Source organism: Numenius arquata, chromosome Z (genome assembly GCF_964106895.1).
Source record: "Numenius arquata chromosome Z, bNumArq3.hap1.1, whole genome shotgun sequence".
Lineage (NCBI taxonomy): Eukaryota > Metazoa > Chordata > Aves > Charadriiformes > Scolopacidae > Numenius > Numenius arquata.
In genome coordinates, this window is record NC_133616.1 from 77,883,741 (window position 1) to 77,909,744 (window position 26,004).

The 26,004-nt window shown below is 38.4% G+C and overlaps 1 protein-coding gene across 22 annotated transcripts in view; it reads right to left on the reverse strand.

Annotated features, from left to right (window-relative positions):
* Positions 1 to 26,004, reverse strand: part of SSBP2 (single stranded DNA binding protein 2) — a 188,708-nt gene that overhangs the window by 45,137 nt on the left and 117,567 nt on the right. For 17 of the 22 annotated variants that reach the window (XM_074166627.1, XM_074166644.1, XM_074166637.1 and 14 more), the window contains one exon: positions 10,237 to 10,326. The exons of the other annotated variants lie outside the window; for them this stretch is intronic. In XM_074166627.1, the coding sequence (XP_074022728.1) occupies positions 10,237 to 10,326 (90 nt within the window). The remainder of the gene's footprint in view (positions 1 to 10,236; positions 10,327 to 26,004) is intronic. 22 annotated transcript variants of the gene reach the window in all.

Here is a 26,004-nt window from a genome sequence, read left to right on the forward strand (position 1 = left end):
GTCTCTGAAAATACAACTCATATTCATCTTTTTTGGTTTTCCAACTATATTCCTGGTTAAAAGGATTTACATAATTTAACTATTTATAGTAAAAATGGTAAGGAAATAAGACTGATATTTTTATTTCATTTTCTTATTATGGTAGCAGTACTGAAAAATGACTATAAAGTAACTTTTTAATGTATCTCCTTAAGATACCTATATTTTATGAAATGATTTAGGGGTGCTTTACAACTACCACTGGTGTGCATGCTTCCATTCTCAATGAAAAAGGGGTTTGTACTCTTGAAGAGTACCAGTGGTGAACCATAAAATAAGCGTGAATTGAATTTATCCAAGTTAGTTTACAATTCATATGCTTTCATTTCTTTAGTTTCCTCTATTTTTTTTGTGGACATCTCCATCGGCAGTAACAGTCACCACAGTGTATAAGACACTCTTCATTAACAAATTTTAATTCTAACCAGGCCTAAACTAAATTAGCTGTCTAAATTACACTCTTGTGCTGGCACAGCCTGCTGATAAGCACAAACGTGTAACTTACCCTCTGCAACGCTCGGACAGGCTATCGTCAATTCTTAACAAAAGATTATTTTCCTATTCAGTAGCGTTTTACTGTTAATTATAGAACCCTACTTGTCCTCCTCTGTCCCCAAATGGCTACCACAGTGTTAGAGGTCTTTGTTTTAAATTTTGCTAAAGTATTTCAGAGATGGAATTTAGGTTACCCACTACACTTCTTGTAATCTACCAGTATAAATCAAAACGGCTGTTTTCATCTATACTATTTCACATGAAATCGCTTTAGATTCTCAGCCATCAAGACAGGCTTTCTCTCCGCACTGGCCGTTCCTAATGACCAAATCTATTTCCATGAGCAAGTTCTTCTCTGTGCTTCAGATGAAGATCCCTGAAAAAATAATTTCCCTATTTATGCTTATCTAACAGGAGCCTGGTCCTGGTCTGGCAACCTATAAATAGCAATAGTAAGAGGTTTGATTAAATTTAGACTATAGAGCAAAAATTTTATTTATTTATTTTTATTTATTTTTTAAATCACAAAGCCTTCCACAGACCTCTGTGTTTCCACACCTAAAATTCCAAAAGTTACAACAATTCTAGCATTTCAAACAAACTTCATGCTTTATCCCTGATGAAGAAGGATGGGACTCATTCCACCATATGACAGAATACTGCAATACGTACCTTGCACACTCTGCATAGAAAAACAAAGAAACAAAACCTCTGAAGAAAAAGAATAAAATCCTTTTGTCTCTAGCTGAACATTTCTCTGTGATGCTAAAAGCAGGATCTGCCCACTCGCCTGGCTACTTCTCCAGAAATCTGAGAATGTAAATAACACCCATTTTGATGATAGATGATCTTTAGGAATTGTACTGTTATTACATCTATCTCACTTCATGGGAAACACCATTATCTCATACTCATGAAGATTTAGCACATTGGAGAGAAAGGAGCTAACTTCTGCACATGAAATTTAATGGAAATTTTGAAAAAAACGCAATTTTAGAAGGGCTATTACTACATTTTAAACCGGATTAGTAGTTTTTTCTTTAATTTTTATAAAATGCCAATAGTACAGAAAATAGAGTATTTCAACCCTAACAAGCTAAAACCAAAACATCAAGAAGAATAATTTAAAAAAAAAAAAAAGGCACAACCAAACTGCACTTTTAGAATTCAGACATCATGCACACAAATCACTAATCCTGACAAAGCACTTCCCTAAACTTAGTAAACCTTCTAGTCACCCCTGCTTATGATATACAATTGAACTTTTGGAACAACTTTGACAATGACAAGCTGGAGTTTGTTATTCCTGCTTTTAAGTTTAATAAATATATTATTTCAAAGCTACAGGCCTTATCATCATCCGAGGATTTCGGCTTCAAACCCAAGCACTTGTGGCTTGTGTAGAAAGCAAGAGTCAGGCTATGACAGGGACTGAATTAACCTCAACAGAAGGAAACATCATATATAAATGACAACCCTTCCCCTACCCTTTAGTACACATCAGCAGCAAATGTAACGTCGATTTTGGTATATGGTCAGTAACCTTAAATTTCTGAGGTTCATCCCACAAACAGAGAACTGGAATTTTCAGGATAAGATTATGAAAGTTCAGAAGAGACCTCCTTGTGCCCAATTCCATCTTTTCCCCTTGCACCAACATCCTGCCACTGGTCTCTGGCGGCTTGAGACGTGGAAGGGGAAGGGGAGGCGGGGGAAGCGTGGGCTCAGAGCTACTCAAGCTGAGCAGTTTTAATTTCCTCTAACAGTTAACAAGGAGTAAAAACCATTACCACAACTGCAGGATAGAATTATCAAAGCCAGCAGATGCCGGACACCTTTATCTTCTTAAAGTTGACTTTATTCCTGGTATTTAGAGAAAATGAACAAAACAGAGAGGAACAAACTACTTAACCTATCTTTCTAGATGCTTATCCCCTCTCATGGAGTAAAAAAGTCAAAATAACTTCTAAAATGAAAATATTTTAAAATACAGTGTGATACTGGCAAGGACAAAAATGCACAGATCCCAATTCTGCAAAGAATTTGACATATGCATGTTTTTATGCACTTGAGCGTTCCCAGTGGGTGTCAGTCTGCTATACTGGGGTGGATGTGTTTTCAAACAATGGAGATTCCAAAAATACAATAAAATTCTTCTTACTAAAATGAATTATATAAACTCAGGGAAAAAAAATCCCCTTTAAAATCTATTTTCAAAGCTTTTGAAGGCCTCCCAAACCTGCTAGATTTACTCACAAGTTGCATTTGTAGCTTTATTTGCTCACAGTAATATTTTAACAATTCGTGATGCTTTTCAAGTTTCTAGGACTTCACTGTATCTGCTCTGTTTGGGGCCCAATTCCTAAACTTTTCACCCCTTCACCTGCAATTATCTCATTTGCCCCACTGGAATTTAGGATGGGTGTGAATATGTAGCAAATCCAGCTAATTCTGCAGTCGTGCTCCAGCTCATTTTTAATGATTTGTAGATGAAATTTTTTGTAAAAAAAAAAAAATTATTTTTTTTTATATAAAAAAAAATAAAGTACAGGCAATGCTGCAAAAGTGGGGAAAACATGAGGATCAGCAGTGAAAGGTCAGGGATGAAGCAGGATGCTACCATTGTTATTGAAGTATGCCTGCTTGAAGATGGGGGATAAAAAATGGTAATTCCCTGGAAAACCAGGAAACTGCATGAGCGTTAGGGGAAGACAGTAGTTGAAAGAGTTCAAAAGGGTTTTAAAAAGAAACAAAAGGTTTAAAATCGATATAGATGCATGTTATGGTCCTGCAAAGACCAGTCAGAGAGATGCCTGCATCTTCTAGCTCTAGTCATGTAATTTAGCAGCTGGAATGAGGAATTCTCATTCCTTGTGCAAACAACGACCCCTTGGTGGACAATTCATGGAAGCGACACAGCCACTCCAAAATGACTTCAAAGGGACGCTGGAGGATTTCTCCATCCTCATCTTCCTTACTGCTGGATGCTTGTTCAAATGAGCGATGTGGGACGATGTTCTGTGAGCGTGAAGGGGCTGAGGCAGAGGATCATGTACCCAGCAGATCCCTGGCCAATGCAGTAGTTTCCGGGAGACTAATACACTAATTAAAGTGAGTGTAAGGATAGAGAGAAACCACAAATGGGCTGGTTTAACCCCAGCTGTTGTGGAATCGGAGGAGATGGAATGGTGCCATCTGTACTTGTTTCGGAGACTTGGACCAACGGCTTTTTAAAAGGATCAGATATTCTATACTTCCCCTTGGAAAACAGATCAATTATCATTCTGCTTGCTAGCTTTCTTGGGGTTATATAGCAAAGATTTAACTCCTTTAATCAAATGCAGAATTTATCAAATCCATAATAAAAAATCTATTTTCTTAAAATGTATCACACTTTACTATAAATATTGTAAATGTAAATTTTAAAAGTACATTATAAAGATATTTTACAGCCTCACACAGAAGCTTACAAAGCCATTTTCTTTTTATACATAAAACTTGACCATTTCTGTTTCAAAATTCAAGTATGTGTTGTTATTGATTTTTAATTCACCTACTTACTTTGCTTATTTTCACTAAATGCTATTTTTTTCCAGCAAGTAATGCTAGGCAGGAAGAGAAATGGAAAAGTTCTTTCTGCCCATGTGTCTTACTGTAATGATGCCCTCCTAAAGCATTAGGTCAGGTCTACTAAGGCACAACAAGGCTAAAAATAATACTTCAGAATAATACAGATTGAGCTAAAATGAGAATGAACTGCCACTAGATGGCATGACAGCCTTACGTTACTTTGGTGGGTTGGGTTTGGTTTGGTATTTTTTTTTCCCCTCTTTATATAAGAGGAATATGTAACATTTGTATTTCAAACATGGTGTTGACACATTTTTTCCCATGCCATTCCAGGTATCTCTGATCATCACAAATTGGTGAATGAAGCAATCTAACCACTTGACGATTCCTTTGGAACATGTATGCACTATGGAAATAAGGTTTAGTGGTAACCTCAACTACAACAAATTTTAACAAATTTGCTGAAAAAAAAGTAATGCATTTAAAAGAAAGAGCACTTTATTTTTATGTGGAAAGGTATAGACAGCAGTAGAACTTTTAAAAAAATTACTAAATTGAGCAAGTGAGCTGTCACTTCTCAAACAATCTTCTTCCTCTAAATCTCAGTTGGCACTTGATGAGTTAACTATTCAGCAGTGTCTCCCCAGGTGAGTTAAGTACAAACCCAATGTTGTTATCTGCCAGAATGCTTTTAAAAAACAAGACAGGTTCCTAATACAGATACAGACATGGCAAACTTTTGGTCAACCATGTAATAAAAGAGGTGAAGATAACTGTGGTTTACTTAAATATGCATCTAAATGTTTCTCATCATTGCAGTGCAAAAGCAAGCAACCATGGTCAGATATTCAGCAGTGCCAGTTGACACAAACTTGGAGAAATGTGATGAATTCCACTGCATGAGAACCTAGATCTAGTTGAAGATGAGCAATCTGATCTAGTTGAAGATGTCCCTGCTCATTGCAGGGAAGCTGGACTAGATGGCCTTTAAAGGTCCCTTCCAACCTAAACCATTTGAAAATTCTAACTGCATTTAGGTGTCTTAAAACTGGAAAAGTAACTAAAAGGCAAATAAAATCCTGTGAAATAAATACTTTTCATTCTGTTTAAAAAATCAAAAATCAAAATTCAGTGAACATAAGCTCCAAAACTTCCCTCTGGTCTTTTTATTTGTTTACTAAAGCTGATATTGTCCACAAAGATCAAATAAATAGTTTGAGAAAATACAAATGTAACATATCTCCATTTTTTTAGCTGATTTAATGATCAGTGAAGAGACGGATGGTAATGAGCCAGCAATTCCCTACCTGAAGAGCAGCAGTTTCCACCTGAACACAACCCTCACCTTTCCTGGGCACACTGGCGTGTGCCATGGGACAGAAGTGTACCCAGGCTTCAAAACTTCCATGACAGTATATCCAAGTGTTCACATCATTATTTCCTAAAGGCATACTCTACCAAGACGTGCAAGTATAAAATATGATTTTTTTTCTGATCTCATTGTTCTCAAGAAGAAGGGAGTCACACTAGTACTGAACACTTTGAAGACCTTGCTCTGCCTGTATCTATGAGGCAGTAAGTAACGATTCGGAACCAACCCTCGTGAAAAACACTGTCTGTCCTCAGACCAGAAGGTGAAGTAAGATTGGATGTGAAAATCTGAGCATATTTGAATTCTGTGACCCAATCCTCTTTGATCACAAGTGGATGAATTTAACTCACCAAAACTGAGATTATTAGAACCTTGCATAAAGCTCTGGCAGTTGACATTACATGCATCCTCTAACGTCTAGACCTGAAGGTAATATAAAGTATATATAAACTTATTCAGTCCTCCAGTTGCTCTATGATTTCAGTGTCAGATAGGACTCCAAGAAGAGGGACAAAGACTAGGTCGTGGATGGCCATACCAAGAAACTAACAACAGACTAACTCTGATGCTAGAAGAGGCACAGATAATGTCCTAAATTACTTTATTTTATTAACATAGTAGCTAAGTGCCTTCCTCACATCTTAGCTCCATGTACAGGATGTGGTCTAGAGAGGAAAATTGGCAAATTGATGATGAATTTTGAGACAGACTGGAGTTAAATAAGCAGTTCAGGAATGTCTACAGCCACCCTATCCTTATGCAATCTAGGATTGTTTTATGGTGTCTATTGCCCACAAGATAAACAATCTTTTAAAAGGATCTTCCCTTATGACATTCTGTTTTGTAGGTGGAGAAACATGAAGAAAGAGAATTGAAACGACCGATCTTGGGTAACCCGGGAAAAATGTGGGAAACTTAGGAATGAATTGCACACAGCTTTTTGCATCCAGGCTCACACTCTGACTCCCAAACATCATCCTTCTCTGAGGAACCATATTTAATAAAGCAACTTACCAGAAGCACTGACCCACCAGACATCACCCTCATTGAACTACACCTGACCTGTTATTTCAGCCTGAGACAAAATCAACTCTAAAATTTTCCTGAGTTCTCCTATTATGAGTTAAGAGCCTTGTATGACAGAACTATTCTTTTCACTCCCCCTGTAGTCCCACACATTCAGTTTTGCTGCTAATGAACCAAGAGCAGACGCAGTTACTGTATAACCCCAATTTATTTCCAGAGGATCACCTGTTCTACGTACTGAAAGAAGATGGGGACAAAAAAATGTTGCTATGAAATTTAAAGTTACAATAAAATACATACATACCAGTAGACTAAATTGAGGCACATCCTAACTCCACATAAACCCGTTTTCCTGACTTTTCAAATTTCATTTTTGACACTGTAAACAATTCTCTTTTTTTAAAAATATGTCATTTAGTTGACGGTAATAGTTGTGCACAACTCTACCACCTCCCTTTCACTGTATCATTGTAAGGCACTGCATTTTGCACCCTCAGCACTGTAGTGATCATCACTCATTACCTGAACTGAAGTATAAAAATACAAGTACTGAGAGATACAAGACGTATTCAACTGCTGGCTTCAGAACTCCATTTCTGTGGACCAGGCATAAGATGCCATATAGAGACTGCTAATTAACATCAGTGGTAGTGGCCTACATATACATGAAGAAGAGCAGAGTTTTACCAGATTCTGTCTGAGAAACCACACTTCTCCCATATGTGCTATACTACTTTTCCCTCTTTGAGCTATACCAGTGTACTGCATTATTTTCTTTCATTAAAAAAAATAAATAAATAAAATAAACTTATTTTCTTTTGTAAGAAATAAAGGTCACAGAAATAATGCTAGTGGTCAGCAATGCCAATAAAACCGGAACCCAGGTAATGTTTCTTGGTTCCCAGCACAGTCCCCACCTTCCCCTGACCTGTCTGATAAGAACCAATTGCTGCAGCAAGAGCATCCATTTCGCTTATGCCCCCGTCAGTGGTTAGTGCTGCTCACCGAAATAGAGTTGCAGTGCAAAACCAAGAGCCAGCACTGACCAGAAATGAAATGGCTTTACATCGTCTCGCAATTCTGAGTTAGCCAAGCAGCACTGCAAGGTAGTGGCTGTCAACAGCTTTCGCTTATGCCAATCCAAACATTTCACCAAGCAACAAAAGGCATCCTTTTCATTCCAGGACAACCTTCTAGATAAATTTTAGGTTGCAGAAAGTGGAAAGGTTACAAAATTTTTGTAGTGCAAAGTCTTACTGGACTAGATGTAGATATAAGCACCATTCTCCCACTGTTTCTACAAACTCCTGACTCTTAAAAACCAAAATTGTTCATTTTCATAACCTATGAGTGAGTTGCAGGTCTCAATTCCAAACTCTCAGTGAAAGAAGAGTGGCAGTTCATAGAAGTTTGCCAGTACTCAGACTGAGATGTTTTCTGTGGTGGTTTTGGTTTACTCTTTACACGTTGTCACCGACTGTCCGTACATATTTGCTTTATAGAGACCTTTTGGTTTCAGCACACCGCGATGTAACTGACTGGATTTTGGTTTGGCTACCCTTGCTGGGATCCCTCCCAACCATATCAACGCACCTGCTACCACACCTGCAGTTGGATTTGCTAAATCACATGTTATTTGTCTACATGTATTCTTAAGCAACTGACTACAGCGAGAACTAATAATCTCTTGAAAAAAATGTTTGTTCTGTTGACAAGGCCGTTCAACTGAGGAAGGTAGATCTCCGTCAGCAAGGACGGAAGGGACTAATCTTGGGTATTGGGTGTTACAGAGAGACACGATGGCACAGACCCCACAGTTTCAAGGAGAGGTGAAGGGTGGTGTTTGGAGGAGTCCAGACCAGCTCTTGGAACCTGCCCTGCAGAAGACTCATTGGCTGTGCTATTGAGTTGATGATAGCTCTGATTAATGTCACAATTTGTTGCACTGAAAATGGATTTTCCTCTGTTTATTTTCAATCCCAGGCCTTGCAAAAAGAGCAGGCTGCTGGTGGGGCTTCAAGTAAGACTGAAGTCAGATACTGACAGACAAGGAAAGTTTACCCATAATTAGCTATCATCTTGTCTTTCTTATATCTTTAAAGATCTAGAGTGGCTAGAAGTCTTTTCACACTTCTAAAAACAAAACTCCCACACCCTCCTACTGCAAAACCTTTAAAATAGTTACTCTCTCCTCTATACTTAACATACTTGTCCTATCTGTGCCCCTTCCCCCTCTTAATTGTCCTCAAAGACAGTAAAAGAAAAAAACTTTATACTTTAATTCCTTTGACATTACAACTGGAGTGGGTGGCTAAAATAAGAAAAAGTGAAATATTTATACAATATAAAAATCAAGATTAAATTGTGTTTAAAAAAAATCTACCTAACCAGCTGTTCAAAATAGTAAAAACAGAAATAAAATAATTAATCAGTTCTGCCAATTTTTGTGACTGGCAACAGTAAGATATTTTCTACGTTACTTGCAAATATCTTTTCATTCATGTATTAAAAATCATGCCTCAGTTTTTGAGCTGATGAAGGTAACAACATGCTCGAGCCAGGATTAGGGTTTCTTTATGTAGTTATCAATACTGCAGATAGCAGTATTTCCCTCCGTGGAAGAAGGAGGACCATACAAATAACGTTGCCACTTGCAGTGCAAATAAAGACTGCTGATATCCTGCCATTTTCATACAATCACCATTTGGATAAAAAAAAAAAACAAAAAACATTTCTTCTTTTTTTTCCAGATGAAATATCCTTTTTTTTTCTATGAATCTCAGGGAAGAAGGAAAAATACACTGGTCTCTACCTGGATTTCAGCACTTAAATTTTACGGAAACATCCTATCATGATGTTCTCCCCACATCCCAGTCCTGGAAATCTGGGTTTTTTCTTTCATATCATGAGATCAAGTAGGTGAATAAGAAATGTCTGTTCTTCCTAAAGAGCTCTTTCAATGCTAGAGATGCTGCTACTTTTTGCTCCTGCCACAGCCACTGTTTGCCAGTGTGGAGAAACACAGCTGAGCTTTGGTGAAGAGGAGATGTGAGGGAGCTCACAGGAGCAGTCCAACCTTGGATTACAACTCCTAGGTTGGTCTCGCACTAAAAGCTGCCATTTTTTTCCATCATAGTATTCTGTACTGTTAACGTCCAAAGTGCTAACTGAGTATTGAGTTTCAATTATGACAAAACTTAATAGAAGCAACATACAGTCTAAATCCTTGGCTTGTTTTTTTAAGGCATGGCTTGTTTTTTTAGGCATTACGGTTGAGATCTTTAATGTGCAAGGAGATGCTCAGTGGGATATTCTTAATTGCCTAGGTCTAATTTCCACCGAAACGTCAACATCTTAAAAATCTGGCCTGTGGCTTTACCACAGAGCTTAACACAGCCAACAATGTTCTTACTTGTTTCAATGTTTCAATGCAATGTATGTATATTATCATAAGAAATTCTTTTAAAATTATATTCAAACATTTTCATCCTCCACTCATAAACTGGCACCATTTTTAATCCTTGAAATTTTGAAACGAGTTGTGCTGTATTACTTTATAAATGTCAGTCAGAGAGATCCCTTCCTTTCCACCTATTTGTTAAAAAATAAACTGTCAAGTATTGCACCATATAGTGAGACATACTTTAGAACAGGACCTTTTCTACATACTTGTAAACAGTATAACGGAGGATTTTCTATCCTAAAATTCCTGTAATTATAATTTTTCTGAATACCTGAAAAAACCCCGGTGGTACAGGACCTACTGGCATGCCATCTCCTGGGGGAATGTTTCCTAGCACTGGACTGGGAGCTGCTGCAGCACTCTGAAAAGAACAAAGGGAGAATAAACCTTTGTCATTGCATGGTAGGCATTAAACCCCAAAAAAACCCCAAATCAAAAAAAAACCCAAAACCTGACCAAAATGCAGAAAGTAATTCTCTGGATATCTCATGAGGTCATTGTTTCATCTGAAGGTAAATTAGAATTGTAGAGTGTTTAGTCTTCATCTATACAAGTATAATAACTTGTTAAAACAACCAATGTATGTTAAGGTGAAGGATGCTAGAGATTGCATGGATACACAAATATGCGTCAATTAGATAAATCTTGTCTAGATTTTAAAATATATTGCATCTGAGTGTGTCTCTATACTTACACAAATGTGAATGTAACTTGCACGTTACCTTGCATTATGTGTACAAACATCCTCACACATGCACAAGGATATACATATAGCATAAGGAAAGTAATTTATGCATTTTATCAGCAATTTCCAAGCACTTTAAAGATAATTTCAGCAGACTGGATTATTCTTTCAGAATTACATCAAGCTTCAAAACAGGGTTCTGTTACAAACACTACAAGAAGGAATGCTCACGATTCTGCGAGTAATGCTCATGATTTTACCAACCCCCAAAATAACCACCATGACAAATTAGAAGAATTCAGGTTATGTTTTTGGAGGGAAAAGAAAAAAGGGATTTCTAAGAAGTGAATCAGAGGATGAAATTAGTTACCTTTGCAAATCCTTCAGTTGGAATAAGCAAGTAAAGAATATTGCTCCTGGCAATTTACAAGCAGGAGATCATCACAAAAAGGGAAGCCAAACTGTTATTGTTGTCATGTATTGGAACCTCAATTACTTTTAATTTCTAGCAGTCTTCCTTCCTGCAATATGTTTCTGTAGGGCGTAAGGCTGAATCACCTATAAAGGCTCACAATCTTCTGTGAAAGTACTCATGAACACACACAATGCATTGAGAGCCACTTGCAGCTTACTAATGACCTGCAGTATTTGCCCTGCAGAATATGAATGGCTTATGTTTATTAACTTATCACTCCATTGTATGCTCACACTTGATATCCAAAAGATGCAGATCTGGAAATTGTATTTCCAGGTGTTTGGCACACTGTCTAGGAAATTAAAGAATAATGCTGGAAAGATTTGAAAACTGGCACAAAGAAGGGCTGACCTTTTTAAACCAAGCAGAAAGGAAATATTCAGTTAATTACCACAAATTTTTCAATGGCTTAAGCTGTGCTTTAGAATCAAATTTCTGAACAACTGGCAGTAGCATATTTAGCATCTAAGCTTCATGTTCTTTCCAAACAGAAGTATAGAACATATCATTAAAATACAAAGACTGCAGAAAGTGCTGGCTTCAGAACCGAGTGCAAGACTTTGATCCACTAGAAAAACCTGTAATAAGGGGTCTTATTTATGCAAGCATCTGGTCTGCAGGATCAGTGTTAAAATACTATATAATTGCAATTGATAGAAAAAGCCAGTCAGGTGAGTCGGAAGTAGCACACACATTTGAATCGTGACATCATCTTGTGAGAGGCTACCACAAACCAACCAAACCAGCCCATACAAATAAAGACGGTTCCCTGGTAGCCACGGCCATTCTTGGGGCACTGCCTACAAGTTTGTGATACTGGAGTGTGATGCTGCTCAGATGCATGCAGAATCACAGGATGCCCTGGAAGGTCTCAGGTACTTCCCTCAGGTCTGTCACAGTCTTTTGGCCTCCCAGACAGTGGGGGAAAAAGCAAGTGGTGTGAATGCACAGAAATCACTCCTGAAGAATTAAATCATTTTGTTACCCTTCCTTTCTTTTGCATGTCTTCTGTGAATGTCCACTAATTGCTTTCAGATTATCTACATTTCCAAAGGAAAAAAGAACAGAAAGTTTTCAGCTTTCTTTTTTAGTAAAAAGACCTGTCTAAGCTGAACATTGGTTAAAAATGTCAGGTAAAACCATGAATAGGTGCGGGCACGGTTTGAGTGAAGTATGTTAGATCTTACTTCCATATGTACAAGTTTTCTAGATGAAGAATGACAACAGTAGTATCACTGATGGAGAAAATCAATGACGTTAAAAGCCCGAGCATCTTAAAATGTCCAAAATAGCCTGCACTGCAGTCTTTGACTAAGAAGGAGTAGCCTATTAAGGAGGCACTAATAATGATGAACCTTACTACAACACCATCCCTCCTTGCATACTAATTCCTGATTGTCCCTACGCTATCTTAGCTGTGTCCGTCTTCACCACCCATGTAATATACATTGTAATACGTCCAGTGGAGCCGATGCTACAGAATAAAGCATTTGAACAGACTGTAATAAATCACTGGGCAAACACATCTCAACATGAAGCCAAAATCCTGTTAAGTTGAAAGATCTCAGAAAAAGAGCTAAGCAGCACCTCCTCTGAGACACAGTTTTCAGAAGCCTCCCAACCCAGCCTCCCTCACTTCTACTCACATTATTTAAACTAAACTATACCAGGAATTAATGCCTGTCAGGGTACCTCAATGCACTCAATGGGTCTTAGATGTCCTCCTCAAATGCTGTCCCTGCCACAGCCCCCAGGTTATGAAAGGATGCTCATAAGAGAAGGAGGGAATGGAATGACTTCTCAGGATGCAGTGCTCCTAGAGGGATACAGGGATCTGCCCCTGCTGAGTTCATGCTGTTTCCCACATTTTGAAAACCACTTTAAAAAAGAAAAATGGTAAAATATACTTAACCATTTAAAAAAAGCAGAGAGATTATTTTGAAATGGGGAGAAAAGGATTAAAGTTATATCTGTTAGGATATATCCAAATATATATGAACATTTAAGAACTTATACCAGGTAGATCAATAAACAAACCTGCAACTGCTGCATTGAAATATTCTTATTTATTCTATCCTGATGAATTATTCAGTTATTTTTTCACAGTCCCACAGCAAACCATGGCTTCTTTTTGCATGCATTACAAGTTGTTCATCATTTATACTTCCTTTAGTTTGACATTTTAAATATTTGCAATTTCCTTTCCCGGCTTTTCATAAAAAGATGAAATAGGAAAATTTAAATGGTCTAATCTTTTTGTATAGTATCTTACCTCCTTAAAAACGGAACTGTATTTGCTTTTGCAGCTAAAATACTGAATTTGTGGTATCTCTTTACAACTATTAATTAAAACAGTGTACTTGAATAAAATTTACTGTGGTCATTCTTTGCTCTACCCAGACTACTCTCAACAGTGTAAAAATAGATGATTATTTTTTAAAAAATTAAACTAGGTACAGTTTAGGCTGTTTTTTACAATAAAGAAATCACAAAATAAATAAAAAATAACGATAAAATAGGTTACTTATTCCATTAGTAGAGCATCTGAAATATAAAAATCCAGAGAGAAGTCTGCAACTATAAGTAATTTTTTTAAGGGTATCACCAGAAGTGGTTTATGATATAAGGCGACAGAAGAATTCCATTTGCAATCAATGAAGTTTACAAAGAAAGGACTTGACTTCACCAATAAAAATCCTCATCTGGTTCATTCACTAATCTGTTCATTTAATTTCAGGTATTTTGCTTAGAGTAAGACATCCTTATTTTCATCCAAAGTAAGAAGTTTACCACATGTTACTAACTTTTTCCATGAAAAGTTGCTTCCTAATTTTTTAGAAGTCTGCTTGATAATGAATGATGGCATCTACTTGATGATGGATGACAGAAGTTGGACCTCACATATACGACAGATCTATGGCCACTCTTGGCCACTCAATTGCCTCATCATCCAAGCCTCCACCATAAACCTCCCCCACATCAGCCTTAAATCTGCTGAGTTGGCCAGACAGTCCTACTTCCTGCTGAATTACTGGAGGTGGTTGGTACCCACTTCTTCAGCTGCATCATGCATCAAGCCAATATCTCCTGCTACTGGCTTTTTCGGAGGCAGTGTTCTTGTGTTCTGTCTTCTGTGGCAAAGCACGACCACATTACTCATGTGCTGTATCGGGAAGACCACACAAGGAAAAGTCCTTGCTGACCTCCAGGCAGAGACAAGGTGGTGCCTCTAGAAGACACTGAAACTACTGGCACCAGTGCCCATGATGCTGGCAAGTTTAAACCCCTAGGTTAGGATTCAATGATGCTAAAACTGGCATCAAAGAGGAAGAGGGAGAAACAGCTTCTTGAGAGCACAGCAACAGTGTCAGGATGAAGGAGGAGCAACAACAATAAGATAATGCAGTAAGGCTTGGAAGAAGGTGTGGAGCTAGACCTAGTAAGGCACAGATGCCTGCCACATTTCCTGTCAAGTGTGCTAGCTTGAGGCTCTCTCTTGAAAATAAACTGTTTCTATAAGGGAGAGTATGAAACAGTTAAAAAGTCAATTTTCCCTTTTAAAGATGTTTCCTCTCACAACTGTGCTCTCCCACCTTCCACACCACCTCCCATCACATAGCACACAGGCATGAGGGGTGCCTGACAACATCGTACTGTCACCCCGAGGTGTCACTCTTCCATATACAGCCAGAAGTAGCGGCCTGTTGATGCTTCCATGGGTAATCTCCAGCCTGACAGAGCCTCTGAAAGATAGCACTTATTGTCTAATATTAGGGTAAAATGGTGTGCTCTCTGGAGGGGCACTGCAGTGCCTACCTAGAAGGTTCACCCATTTTCGATGCACAGTGAGTGTGATGCACCGTGAATGTAGCAGTAAAGGCAGCCCAGGATGAACACATGAAAGCAAATTAGCAGCATCAGTATGATTATTTAAAACCTTTCATACTGGTAAAATTTTGCAGCACAAATATGCTTCCAGAGCATTCTGGAAGAACAAACTTCCAACCTGCCTTCTGGAGTCCTACAAGCTGAACAGTCTGAGCAGAAACATCCTCTTGCAGAACTGGCCGCAAATTATTGCAATTGCACGTTGTATGTACTATTTTCCTGTGTTCGAGGTCAGGAGAAAACAAACCAACCAAAAAAACCCAAGAAACTTTGTGTTTATGCCAGATGTCAGAAGCACAAAGTCTCAGCACTTGCTGAAAGTACTCTATGGTGTAGGAACTCACTGAAAACTTTGCTTTTGATAATTCAAAAATTTCATACCTGATTTTGAGTGATAATCAGAAAAAACTGCTAACATGCTCTGAACTATGGTAGGCAATGCCAGACGTACTTTAGCTTTCTTTCCTCTTTCTGAAACCTGCTTCAGGGAGAAGTTAGGTCATGAGAATTTTGGCAAGATCTTCAGAAATATTAACACTTAAATCAGTTGTTCTGAAATACAGGTTTTTCATCAGGAGTGGTATTTTCATAGGAAATCTACTACAGAGCAATTCTGAGAACTACCTGAATTATAAATGCAGTACCATTTTATATTTCATCTAAACCTTAACTTGACTAAAATGTAGTCATTCCTCAAGTTCAAGCACTGAAATATAGATACAACTGGCATGTAACGTGGTGTTAAGGATCATTTTGATCCTGTAATCAATAAATTTATTATTATTTTATTTTAAAATCCCTGTGCTCTCTAACCTAAGTGAATTTAGATGTCTTTTTGACATTATGGTATAAGTATTAATATAATACTTTCATATATTCATATATGCAACCAAAATACATAGTAACCAGACAAAAATATTCTGTCATGGAGGATATTAATACAATCAGCTGAATCAAAACAAGAGTAGAAATGGTCAGCATCTCAGCTTAGTTTTGTATATGTTCATATGACATTAATGCACAGGTATTTTACAGGAACTGCACAGTGAATGTGTAAGGATGGATATGAAGGACAACACAGGGAAACCACAACCGCCGTTGGTACCGAGTTTGAAGCACTGATGACAGGAGCATAGTGCTGGCAGGAAAAGCAGAAAATGTTTAAATTTTGGTAGATATCTCCTTGAAACCCATGCTGAAAACCCACACTGATGCTAAGCATAAATAAGACTCTGCTAGTCAGTTGATAGCTCTGATATGAATGTACAAGTAAGTTCATATGAAAGTGAAACGTCTTTCCAAATTAGTACTGCTTAATTCATCACATCCAGCGATGCCAATTAAGAGAACTGTAAATAAAAACAGGAACAGATGACATCGGGGCCATCGTGTTTAGCTGTGACCAGTCCCTGATGCACCAAAAGCGCAATACTAAGAGAAAAATCATCCAAGAGACAGCTGTCTATTTTTGTCACTTTCTCATACCCTCATTTTTCCAGAATTTTTGTTAAGTTAAGCACAGCATTCTGGTTGCTTTCCCATAAAGGCATGGATACGTGTAATGCACCAAAGTGTAACTGCTTATTACCAACTTACTAGTTATGATCTTAAAGAACACCTTCTAATTCACAGTATTTCATGACTTCTCCAGCTTACCGCAAACAAACAAGAAGTTAACTGAACAGACACAGACATGCAAAGTTGTGTATTATGTTTTATCACATTTTACTGAGTATTTTTGACACAGCTCTGTTGTCTTCTTTAGGAGAACACTTTAAGAATTGTTGTTTGTCTTTTTTTCCTGAGGATGAAGGATAAATATTTGGTACTACTTTTTCAAGTTCATGAATCTAGGAAATTATGCAAGCCAGGAAATTTAAATTTAATTAGCTTTTTCTTTTGGAAAGACAAATGATGGATGATTACTATTTCCAATCACAATTACCATGTGCTTAATTTCTGGTCATTGATAGCTTCAAAGTGCCAGACATACTGTAGCCAATATTGTAACAAGATCAGCAAATTTCCATTTGTAAACACTTCAGCTTATAACTTATAGAATCATAGAATCATAGAATTGTCTAGGTTGTAAGGAACCTTTAAGATCATCTGGTCCAACCATCAACCTAACTCTGCTAAAAAAACAAAAAAACACGACCAAACAAACAAACAAACAAAAAAACAACAAAAAAACCAAACAAAAACCAAACCAAAACCCAAGTATTTCAAGTATCAAGTATTTCTAAGCCATTAGCTAGTGACTATAATAGTGCTTCATTATTTTTTACCTACCAACCTACCACAAATCAGAGAAAGAAATATTAAGAGGAACTACACTAATCAATCACTAGAAACCTTCTCATTTTCTGCAAGATAAAAACTACTCACCACTCTGAACAAAGAAATAAAATAAATTTAAATAAGCTGTTATTCCTTTTACAGGCCCTTTGAATGCTCCACTGTACACAAAAGAACCGTAACACCAAGACCGAGCAGCCACGGTTTACTTAAAATTAATTTAAGATCTTGCCCCAAAAGGTAAATTCATCACACTGATAGAAGCAAGCCATTTCCAAGTTCTGAATCACAAGACCTAATTAACTCTTGGCACAGTTCCAGTAATATATATTTGTCTGAAATGTTTAATTTCTGTTCTGTAGTAGGGAGGCATTCATGTGACAGTAGTAGTCTGAGTAATTGCGGAAGGTCATAAAGTTATTCCTCATAACTTCTCGGTTTTCCTCAAATTGCAGCTACTTACAGTCTGATCTGGACTCTGGCTTTGTATTTCCGTTCACTCCATCTTATACATTATTATGAGTGATAAAGAACATATAATGCCCTATAACAATAATTCTACTAATAGTCAAGTTGTGTATGTGTTATCAGAAGAAAAAAAAAATCACATCTGATCTTTTTCTGGGGAAAAAAATTGGTTTCCCCAGTTTATGCTGGTTCCCCAGCATAATTGTTCACTTCAGGAAGAGTGGACCTGTTGATGAGGACTCCATCCATTCTGGTCCCCCCATGAAATAATCCTGCCCCCAAAACAACCTCACTGTAAGCAAAGCTTCCCCCTATCTGAAGTGGGATTACAGTTTGTTTTACTGTATCCCAGGGCCCAATCTGGGGTTTTCATTCCACTTAGCAGAGATAGTGAAATTCTATTACAGAATTGAAAATGAGGCATTAAGTTGGAAGTATACAGTTAAGGATAACAGAAATTATTTTTAAGTAAAGCCTTGCTATCAATGAATAAAAGGATTTAAAACTCTTGTTAAAAGACAGCATATCAGTCCCACCTGTTAGCTGCTTTTTCTTGAATTCTTTAGAACACAATTTCCAGGCAAAGATTTCTCTAAAGTACGGTTATAAAGAAAAGTTATTTTAAAATGAACTTTTATTATTCACTGGAAGTTACTAAAATCACTACTACACATAGGTATCAACAGAACATTCACTTTCGAAAAAAAAAGGGGGGTGCAAAAAATAATTTCTGTTTTAAATATGGAAATAAAGTATCAAATTTCTGTCCATTCTTTTTTAAAACTTAACAGAACTACACTTAAAAGCTGAATACTTGGCTTTTCCTATTTTTTTATGAAGACAGAAAAGACAAGAGCAACATTTCAGACAATGTTTTCAGACAATTTTCTAGGAAAGTAAGGGCATTCATTTCAGCTTAATTCCAAGCCCTGTGTTATTTAGTAATGTACAACTGCTTACAAAATCCAAACACTGAAGGCCAGCCAACTGAGTTGTGTTACACTTTTGATAAAATGCAACGGTATTATCGGATTCATCAGTAATAACCAGGCTGCTGACAAGTTAAAGGCACTTGAGGACACAAACAACTGTTGTTGCAGCTCGGAGCCGAGTTGCAGCGATATTTCAATGAAATGACTTCTCTCCAGAAGTGACACTTACACCCCTCCTCCAGATTCCCTGGAGACCAAGACTGCTTTGGTCTGCTAGCTTAACAACCACAAAATACTCAATGCGCTATTTTTGATTCCAAGATGCACCTCCAGATCACATCTTTGTTGAACAACTGACATTGGAGACCACAGGTTTAACCCACTGTCTTCCTCCTCAGGAGGAGTCTGAATGAAGATGTGCGAAGATGCTCCTCCTAAAAAGGCGTTAGCAGGAAACTGACCAGAGGAAAGTGTTTAACTTACATGGTTGAGACACTTTACATGTATCCAACTGAATTTTTAAATTTGCCTTATCAGATCAAAGCACTGCTTTTACAGTAAAAATTGCTGAAATATAAAACTGCATCTATCATCAGTATTTTCTCAACAGCTGTTGGGGTTGTGATAAAAAGACTGTAAAAAAACAAAATATCACTGCAGGTTTTCAATATACACAATCAAATATGACTAGCTCCTGAAATTGTTATTCTGAATAATTTTAAATGGTGACCAATCATACACCATCCTCTCCCATCAGGTCGAAGATAGGTACCTAAAGCTAATTTTGAGAAATGCAGTGCTTAGTCTACCTACAAGTTTGAGCAATACTCAGATGACCACTGGTTTTAAGCCACGACACACTGCACCAAGTGGGTCGATAACTGCCAGTCTTTTCCTCCTGCTCCAAACACGCTCCCCATGTTGCCCTGTTGATGCTCTACAGGAAAGGCACAGTTGGTACAATTGTGCTAGTTAGCCAAGTATGACAAGTCTATCTTGTCACCCTAACTTCCTCCAGTAGGTAAGCTGGTTGGCAGAGTATCTTCTAGTAATTTAATTAAATTGTTAAACCTATTTTATTTTCCGAAGATTTTAAGATTGCCATAGTACTGTATTCCATTCTCACGTCACTGCACTCCACACAACAGTCAATGCTCTCCCATTTGAAGAATATAGTGATTAATAACGATGAGATTAAAGTTTCTCTGCATCTCTCTGTCTTTTCCAAGTTATGAAACACAAATGAACAAAAATGCTGTGAGCTGAAAGACCGAATTTTGATTAAGAAATGCAAAGTAAACCAGTTTGGGGTTATCCTTAGGTCACCTGGGAGTGATTCAGCAATCTTGGCAATACATGCATGCTTTCAGAAAAATACAAAAGAAATCTTAGTAAATCCCTCTCTATCCAAAATGGGCTTCTGTCTCCATATGTAACTGGCTGGAAAAGAAAGCATACGCACAAAACTCTAAATTTTATTTCAGAAGGACTTAAACTGCAGAATTTACCTCATGATGAAACTGCTCCTCTGATCAAGAAATAGTATATTTGGGTGTTCTTGTCTGGATCTTCATGCCATGAAATTTCTCTTTAATAACCATTACTAAAATACTAACTACAGATATATCTCTGTCTTTTTCAAGGCTGTGCTGAAAATGTTATTACTCTGTCCTAAAACATGAGAATATGTGACTTCACAATATTGTAATACTGACAGCACATTTTCATAGACAAAACATACTGAAGCAGCCAGTTCTGAATCTGGCTGAACATTAGCTCCAGTGTTGATCAAGTTAGTGGTATGTAACGCAATACATACTTTTCTTTACAGTCTCTAGCCTGAATTTCATGAATTTAAAATCAGTGGTATTTCTTGTGTATATGGGTATTGGAAAATAAATGCTTAATTCCATAACAAGTACGTGTTCATTTTAAGCCACTGAAAGACTGCAATTAAAAAACCACCACACAGTATTATTACTCTTTTGGAGAGATTTCTCCTTTTTTCCTAAAAGTGAAGCCATTCCCTAAACATCCTGAAATCAATCCATAAGCAGAAATGTCATCACAAGCCCAACATTTTCAGGAAAATAACAAGCATCTGAAAATTAATGATACATGCTGAAATATCTTAATTTCCATATAACCCCGAACAAAGCCTTTGGTAATAATTCCCTGCCATGCAAGACTAACCAGCCCAGTGAGGCTCATCTCCTCAGGCTTCCTCTATACCACTACAAAGAGAAAACCACTCAGAGACATCTTCTGGAGGAGTGTATCTGTTCCCATCATCTACAGAGGGTGTGCGGGGAGACTGGCCTTACCAAGGCTGAAGTTCACTCACCTTTGTGAAAACCCACTACATATTCAAGCATTTTTTGTTTAACTAAGTGTTGCAATGTTCGGTGCATAGCATTTATTAACAAAATACGGTCCATTAGATGATAGGACTTTTCAGACATGCCTGTAACTTGGGTTTTCAAGACGAGCTAGAATATTTAATTTTTAATACTTGAGTCTGTGAAAAACATTGCCAACTTGAAGAAAAATACCATAAAGTTAAAACTCATGGACAGCTAGCCTGTAAAGCATCTCATTTTTCTCACGTTGTCTGAATATCTATCTTTGGATAAATGTAACTTGTTGAGCACAGAGTTAACACCTCTAAGTGCTAAAACAGAATTAAGTACTGTGCTTATGAAGACCTAACATTTTCATGCTGGTGACTATTTGCTATAAAGTAGTTATCTTGGTTAGTCTACCAGAAACAGCAGGTCAACCTGCTACCCAATGGGGTACCAGAATTCAAGAAAGAGGCATCCATCCATACTCAAGGGACAGCAGAGGCAGAGGGCTCTGTCTTCTGAGGACCTGCCTGTGGAAGGCTTTTTAGATATTCTCCTACACACTTCAGTATCCGAAATACTCTGCCTGTATCTCAAACACTTTATATCTGGAATGGCGATCTGATGCACGTGTCTGAGACTTTTATTTAAATTTAGGATATGGGTAAAAAAAAAAACAACAAACCAACAACCAACAAAAAACAAACCCAAGCCAAAAAAACCCCAAACTAGTAAATGACATTTGAAACCCAGCAGTTCCTCTGCCACCCCACCGAAGAAGCCAGACAGAACAGCAGCACCCCTAAAGTTAATGACAAGTGGGTTACTGAAGATTAAAAAACCTAAACCTTCCCCTTTCTTTGGAATTACGTACAGTGCCTCATGCGAGGAAACAAAATCTGTGAGCACACACCCCACCTGCTTGCTGCAGAATTGAGCTGGGAACAAACAGCTTTGCTGGGAACCGGCCTGGCTTCAGCCACGAGTACGCTCGCTGGGTCCCCGAGTCACACCGCAAAGCAGGTACCACCCAAGTGGTTGTCTCTGGATGCTTCTCCTCAGGGAATCAATTATTTTACACCCCGTGGTGTGAAAATCCATAGCAGTGATAATGAGATCTTGAGTCTTTTAGGGTTAACTAGCTCCTACAGCTCTGAAATACACTTTTAAAGCCTTAATGTTTTGGTTATTTTGTTATTATTAATGTTTTCAAGTAGTGCCCCCAGAGACTCTGGCATGGCCCTTCCTTCCCACTCCCACCAAGCCCTGGATGCGGGGAGTGGAGTCAAGACACCCCCTTTCCTGGGGGGATGCTGATTCACCCACACTCTCCGCTTACGGAACCAGCTATCCCACCGGGCTGGTCCTGTCCTCCTCTGGACCACCAGGTCACCCACACAGAGGACACCTATATGGATAGTGTATTTTTAAATACATAGGATATATAAGGGAACAAAAGACAAAATCCAGCTGATTTAAGACTGGTTGCCAAAATATCTGCTTCACCATGTAATTCTTCATTGAACCCCATGAAAAAAAAATCAGCTAATACCAGGAATAAATATGGTATCAAAAATTCTCTTCACAAACTGGCAGAACTATAAGCAGCTGGAAACAGTCACCTGTCATTAAAAATAGTACCATCCAACCTCGCCCATAATAAACATTTATACACGCATAGATTGCATATAGATACAGATTGGCTTTAAATGTGAATGACGGGTACACATATCTTTGCTGAAGATGCACGTACTATGGGGAAGGAACCTTTACAAAGTAGAGCGAGTGTGAAAAACATTATTTATATAAATAAGTCAGGTCACATAACGCCAATCCAAAACAAAAGCAAGCACATTTTCCCAACTTCCCTAACAAAGATCGCAAACCTAACTGTCACAGTCACCTTCGCCTCAGCAACAGTGTCCGAGCTGACCCAAAAGACTAGAGATAAACGTTAGTACTTACTGGTTGCAATAATCCGTATTTCACTATACATAAAAACTGGATTCCTCCTCTCAGCTAACACAGGCAGGCTTGCAGGAAGGGAAGTACAGACAGATCCAGCTTAGTTCATTTCACTGAAGAGAATTACCTGAAGTGGAGGAGAGCAGCTAAGACACCCGTGTGCCACCTTAACACCTCCCAGCCCGTAACAACGCTGGAAGTTAGTTCAAGCGCAGGTTAAACCACAGCAGTCTAAGAACTATGTGATGTACAGGCTGGTTACAAGAGAAAAATAACAATTAACAAAAATAAAAATAAAAAATTGAAGCCTTCTCTCCATCCTAAAGTATGACAGTCAGAGGCATTTCCCCTCTCCATCCTGACTCTGGCACATCCCTCTGCGACACTATTTCTCTCCGATAGCGAAAAACCAACAATTTCTCAGCCAGGCTGGTTAATTACAGAGAGCTGGCTGGTCCCAAGAGCTGTGCTATTGGGGGACAATATAAGCAACAAATTGCTGAAGAAAACCAGCACTCTAGGGGTGTCCCCTGCTATCAGGTAAATACCCTGTATTATGCTGGGGAAGCTGGCAGTGGTGATACAGACTTTTGATGGGAAATTATACAGTTCTCGCCGTCTGCTGATAAGATTCACATCAGTAAGTGGTGGAGAGCTGACATTCTTCTTCCTTCAATCTTAAACAGGGGAAGTTTTGACAAAATAAGACCCACTTGTAACAGACAGCAGCTGAGCTGCCAGATATGGGGTTTACATTCACTCGGCGTTTTGTTAACAGAACGAGGAAAGTACAGCATTTTATTGGGATTTCCTCTGAGCGACAGCCACGGCACAGGACTTTAAAGCTCATCTATCCCATCATTTCTTCTCCTTCGCTTCCACTTCTAAGTCTTCAAATCCCTAGAAACAACTCTGGGCTTTTCGCTCTCCGGGGACTTCAGCCCATCTCGCAAAAACAACCAGGTTTCTGCAGGCAGAAGGTCCCATGGGAGGGATACCCGTGTTTAGTACAAAAGCTGACAAAACTAAGTCACTGCAAGCTAACCGTGGGTAATTAAGTAGTGCTTCTTCTAACTGCCTAATCTAACCCCGTAGCCTCAACAGAGCAACTGGTGACAAAAGGAAAAGGAAGCAGATTTCTGGAATGGTTATGCAGGTTCTTTTGCAAACTATTTAAGCAAAGCTTAAACCTGCTAACCTGCATGCTTGATGTCCTTCATGCACCCACACTGATGTGAAATATTCAATTTTCCTTGTGAGTATGGCTCCCCAGCGATGCAGTGCACCACTGTGCCTTCGCTTCATCAACGTCCTTTGGGAACTCAGACTGTGAATGCTTGTGCTCAGTGACTTTCCAGGGTATGTTTTCTGCAAAAGAGCCTGTATCCTCATTAACGTTTTGCTAATCAAAAATATACAATAATAGGCTGCTTTTATTATACAATAATAAAAGGCTGCTCTCCTTACTTTCCAACCACTCAATTTGCTACCTCCTTAAAATGGATAACAAGACCAATGCCTTCATTCTCAAAACTCCCATATTGTACAGAAAACACTTCATACAGCTTGTAAGCAACAAATACTGTTTTGCTACAAGGTTTTTTTGCTTATTCCTGTTGTCCTATAAGCCCCTTCATACCAGCACTGAGGTATGAATAGGGACAACATCACAAATATTAATGGACACCAAACGCTGTCAGAACAGATGAGCTGGACAAAGAAAACAATATGGGATTTTTTTTGATAACTTGGTAGGAAGCAGGTTCAAGACATACTAGATAATAAAGGTTTGAGTGCCAGGAATACGTAATTTCCACTCAGGTGTATTTCATGTGCTGCCTAATTAAAATGTTACCACTGCAGCCTTGAAATCCAAGAGACAAGTGCAGAGTTTGCATGGCAGAAGGATAACCAAAGGTTTATTTTTTTTTTCCTCTTAATGGCTCCAGCTTGGTGTTATTCCTGTACAGACCTGTGTTTGTGGCATATTGTATAGTGGTTTTGCTAGATATACGATACATAGCCAGATTCACATTTAGCACAACTATTTCAGGTCAGTGAACATTTAGCTATAGTTAGACTGAATGAAACGAGTTCCACTAATTTCCAGAGTGAAAAGCAGTCCAGAACACAATAGTAATTGTGTGAATAGATGACAAAAATCTGGGCTTAAATACATACAATATGAAGCTTGGACAAAACGTTTAACTTCTCAGGCTGAGGTAACTGTCACAATTTTTATCTGCCACAGCAATGAACTTATACAGCCTTCCAATTATTTTTTAAAACCCTCCTTGATGCACAGAACAGCGTGCAATTTTAGCATGACAATGATATATGCACACTTGATAAGGGACCATAAAAAAACAGCTCCCATTTTATTACTTGACTCGGTGTAACCATTGCTAAATCCTTCTCACCCTCAACAACCCTCAAGTCTAATGGTGCCTATTCCTCTGATATTTGTCAAGCACTCTAGAGTGGATGGGTTATTTCTGGGAGAAGAAGGGATTTAAAACAAATAAAAAAACCCCAGTGGTTTTGTAACAACATAGTGCTAAGACAAAATTACAAGAGGCAAAGGTAGGCTGTTCCAGATTTTCAAATTTTAGTTGTGCCATACAGAGAAGGAAGGATGTGCGTGCCTGCAGGAAGACTGGGGGCTTATTAAAAACCCCAGATTTGGGGTATTCTTCTTCATCTGCCACAGAGCTGCCCCACAGCTGGTTGGCCTCCACGGTGATGCTCCCGCCGGCAGCTGCAGCCGTGGAGGAGGTCTGCTCTGGGTGGCCTTGGGAGGTCCAAGGAGGAGAGTGGAAGATGTCACGGCAGCCCAGGACTGACGGCGGGGAAGGTAAAGGCAAACAGTCCCTTCAGTGCAGTTCTCAGACACCTCCAGCCACGTAATTAAAGAAGAAGAAAACTGCAGCACAGGGCAGAAAGTTCAAAATTTTACCCTGCAAAAACTGCTTGTTCGTTTCAA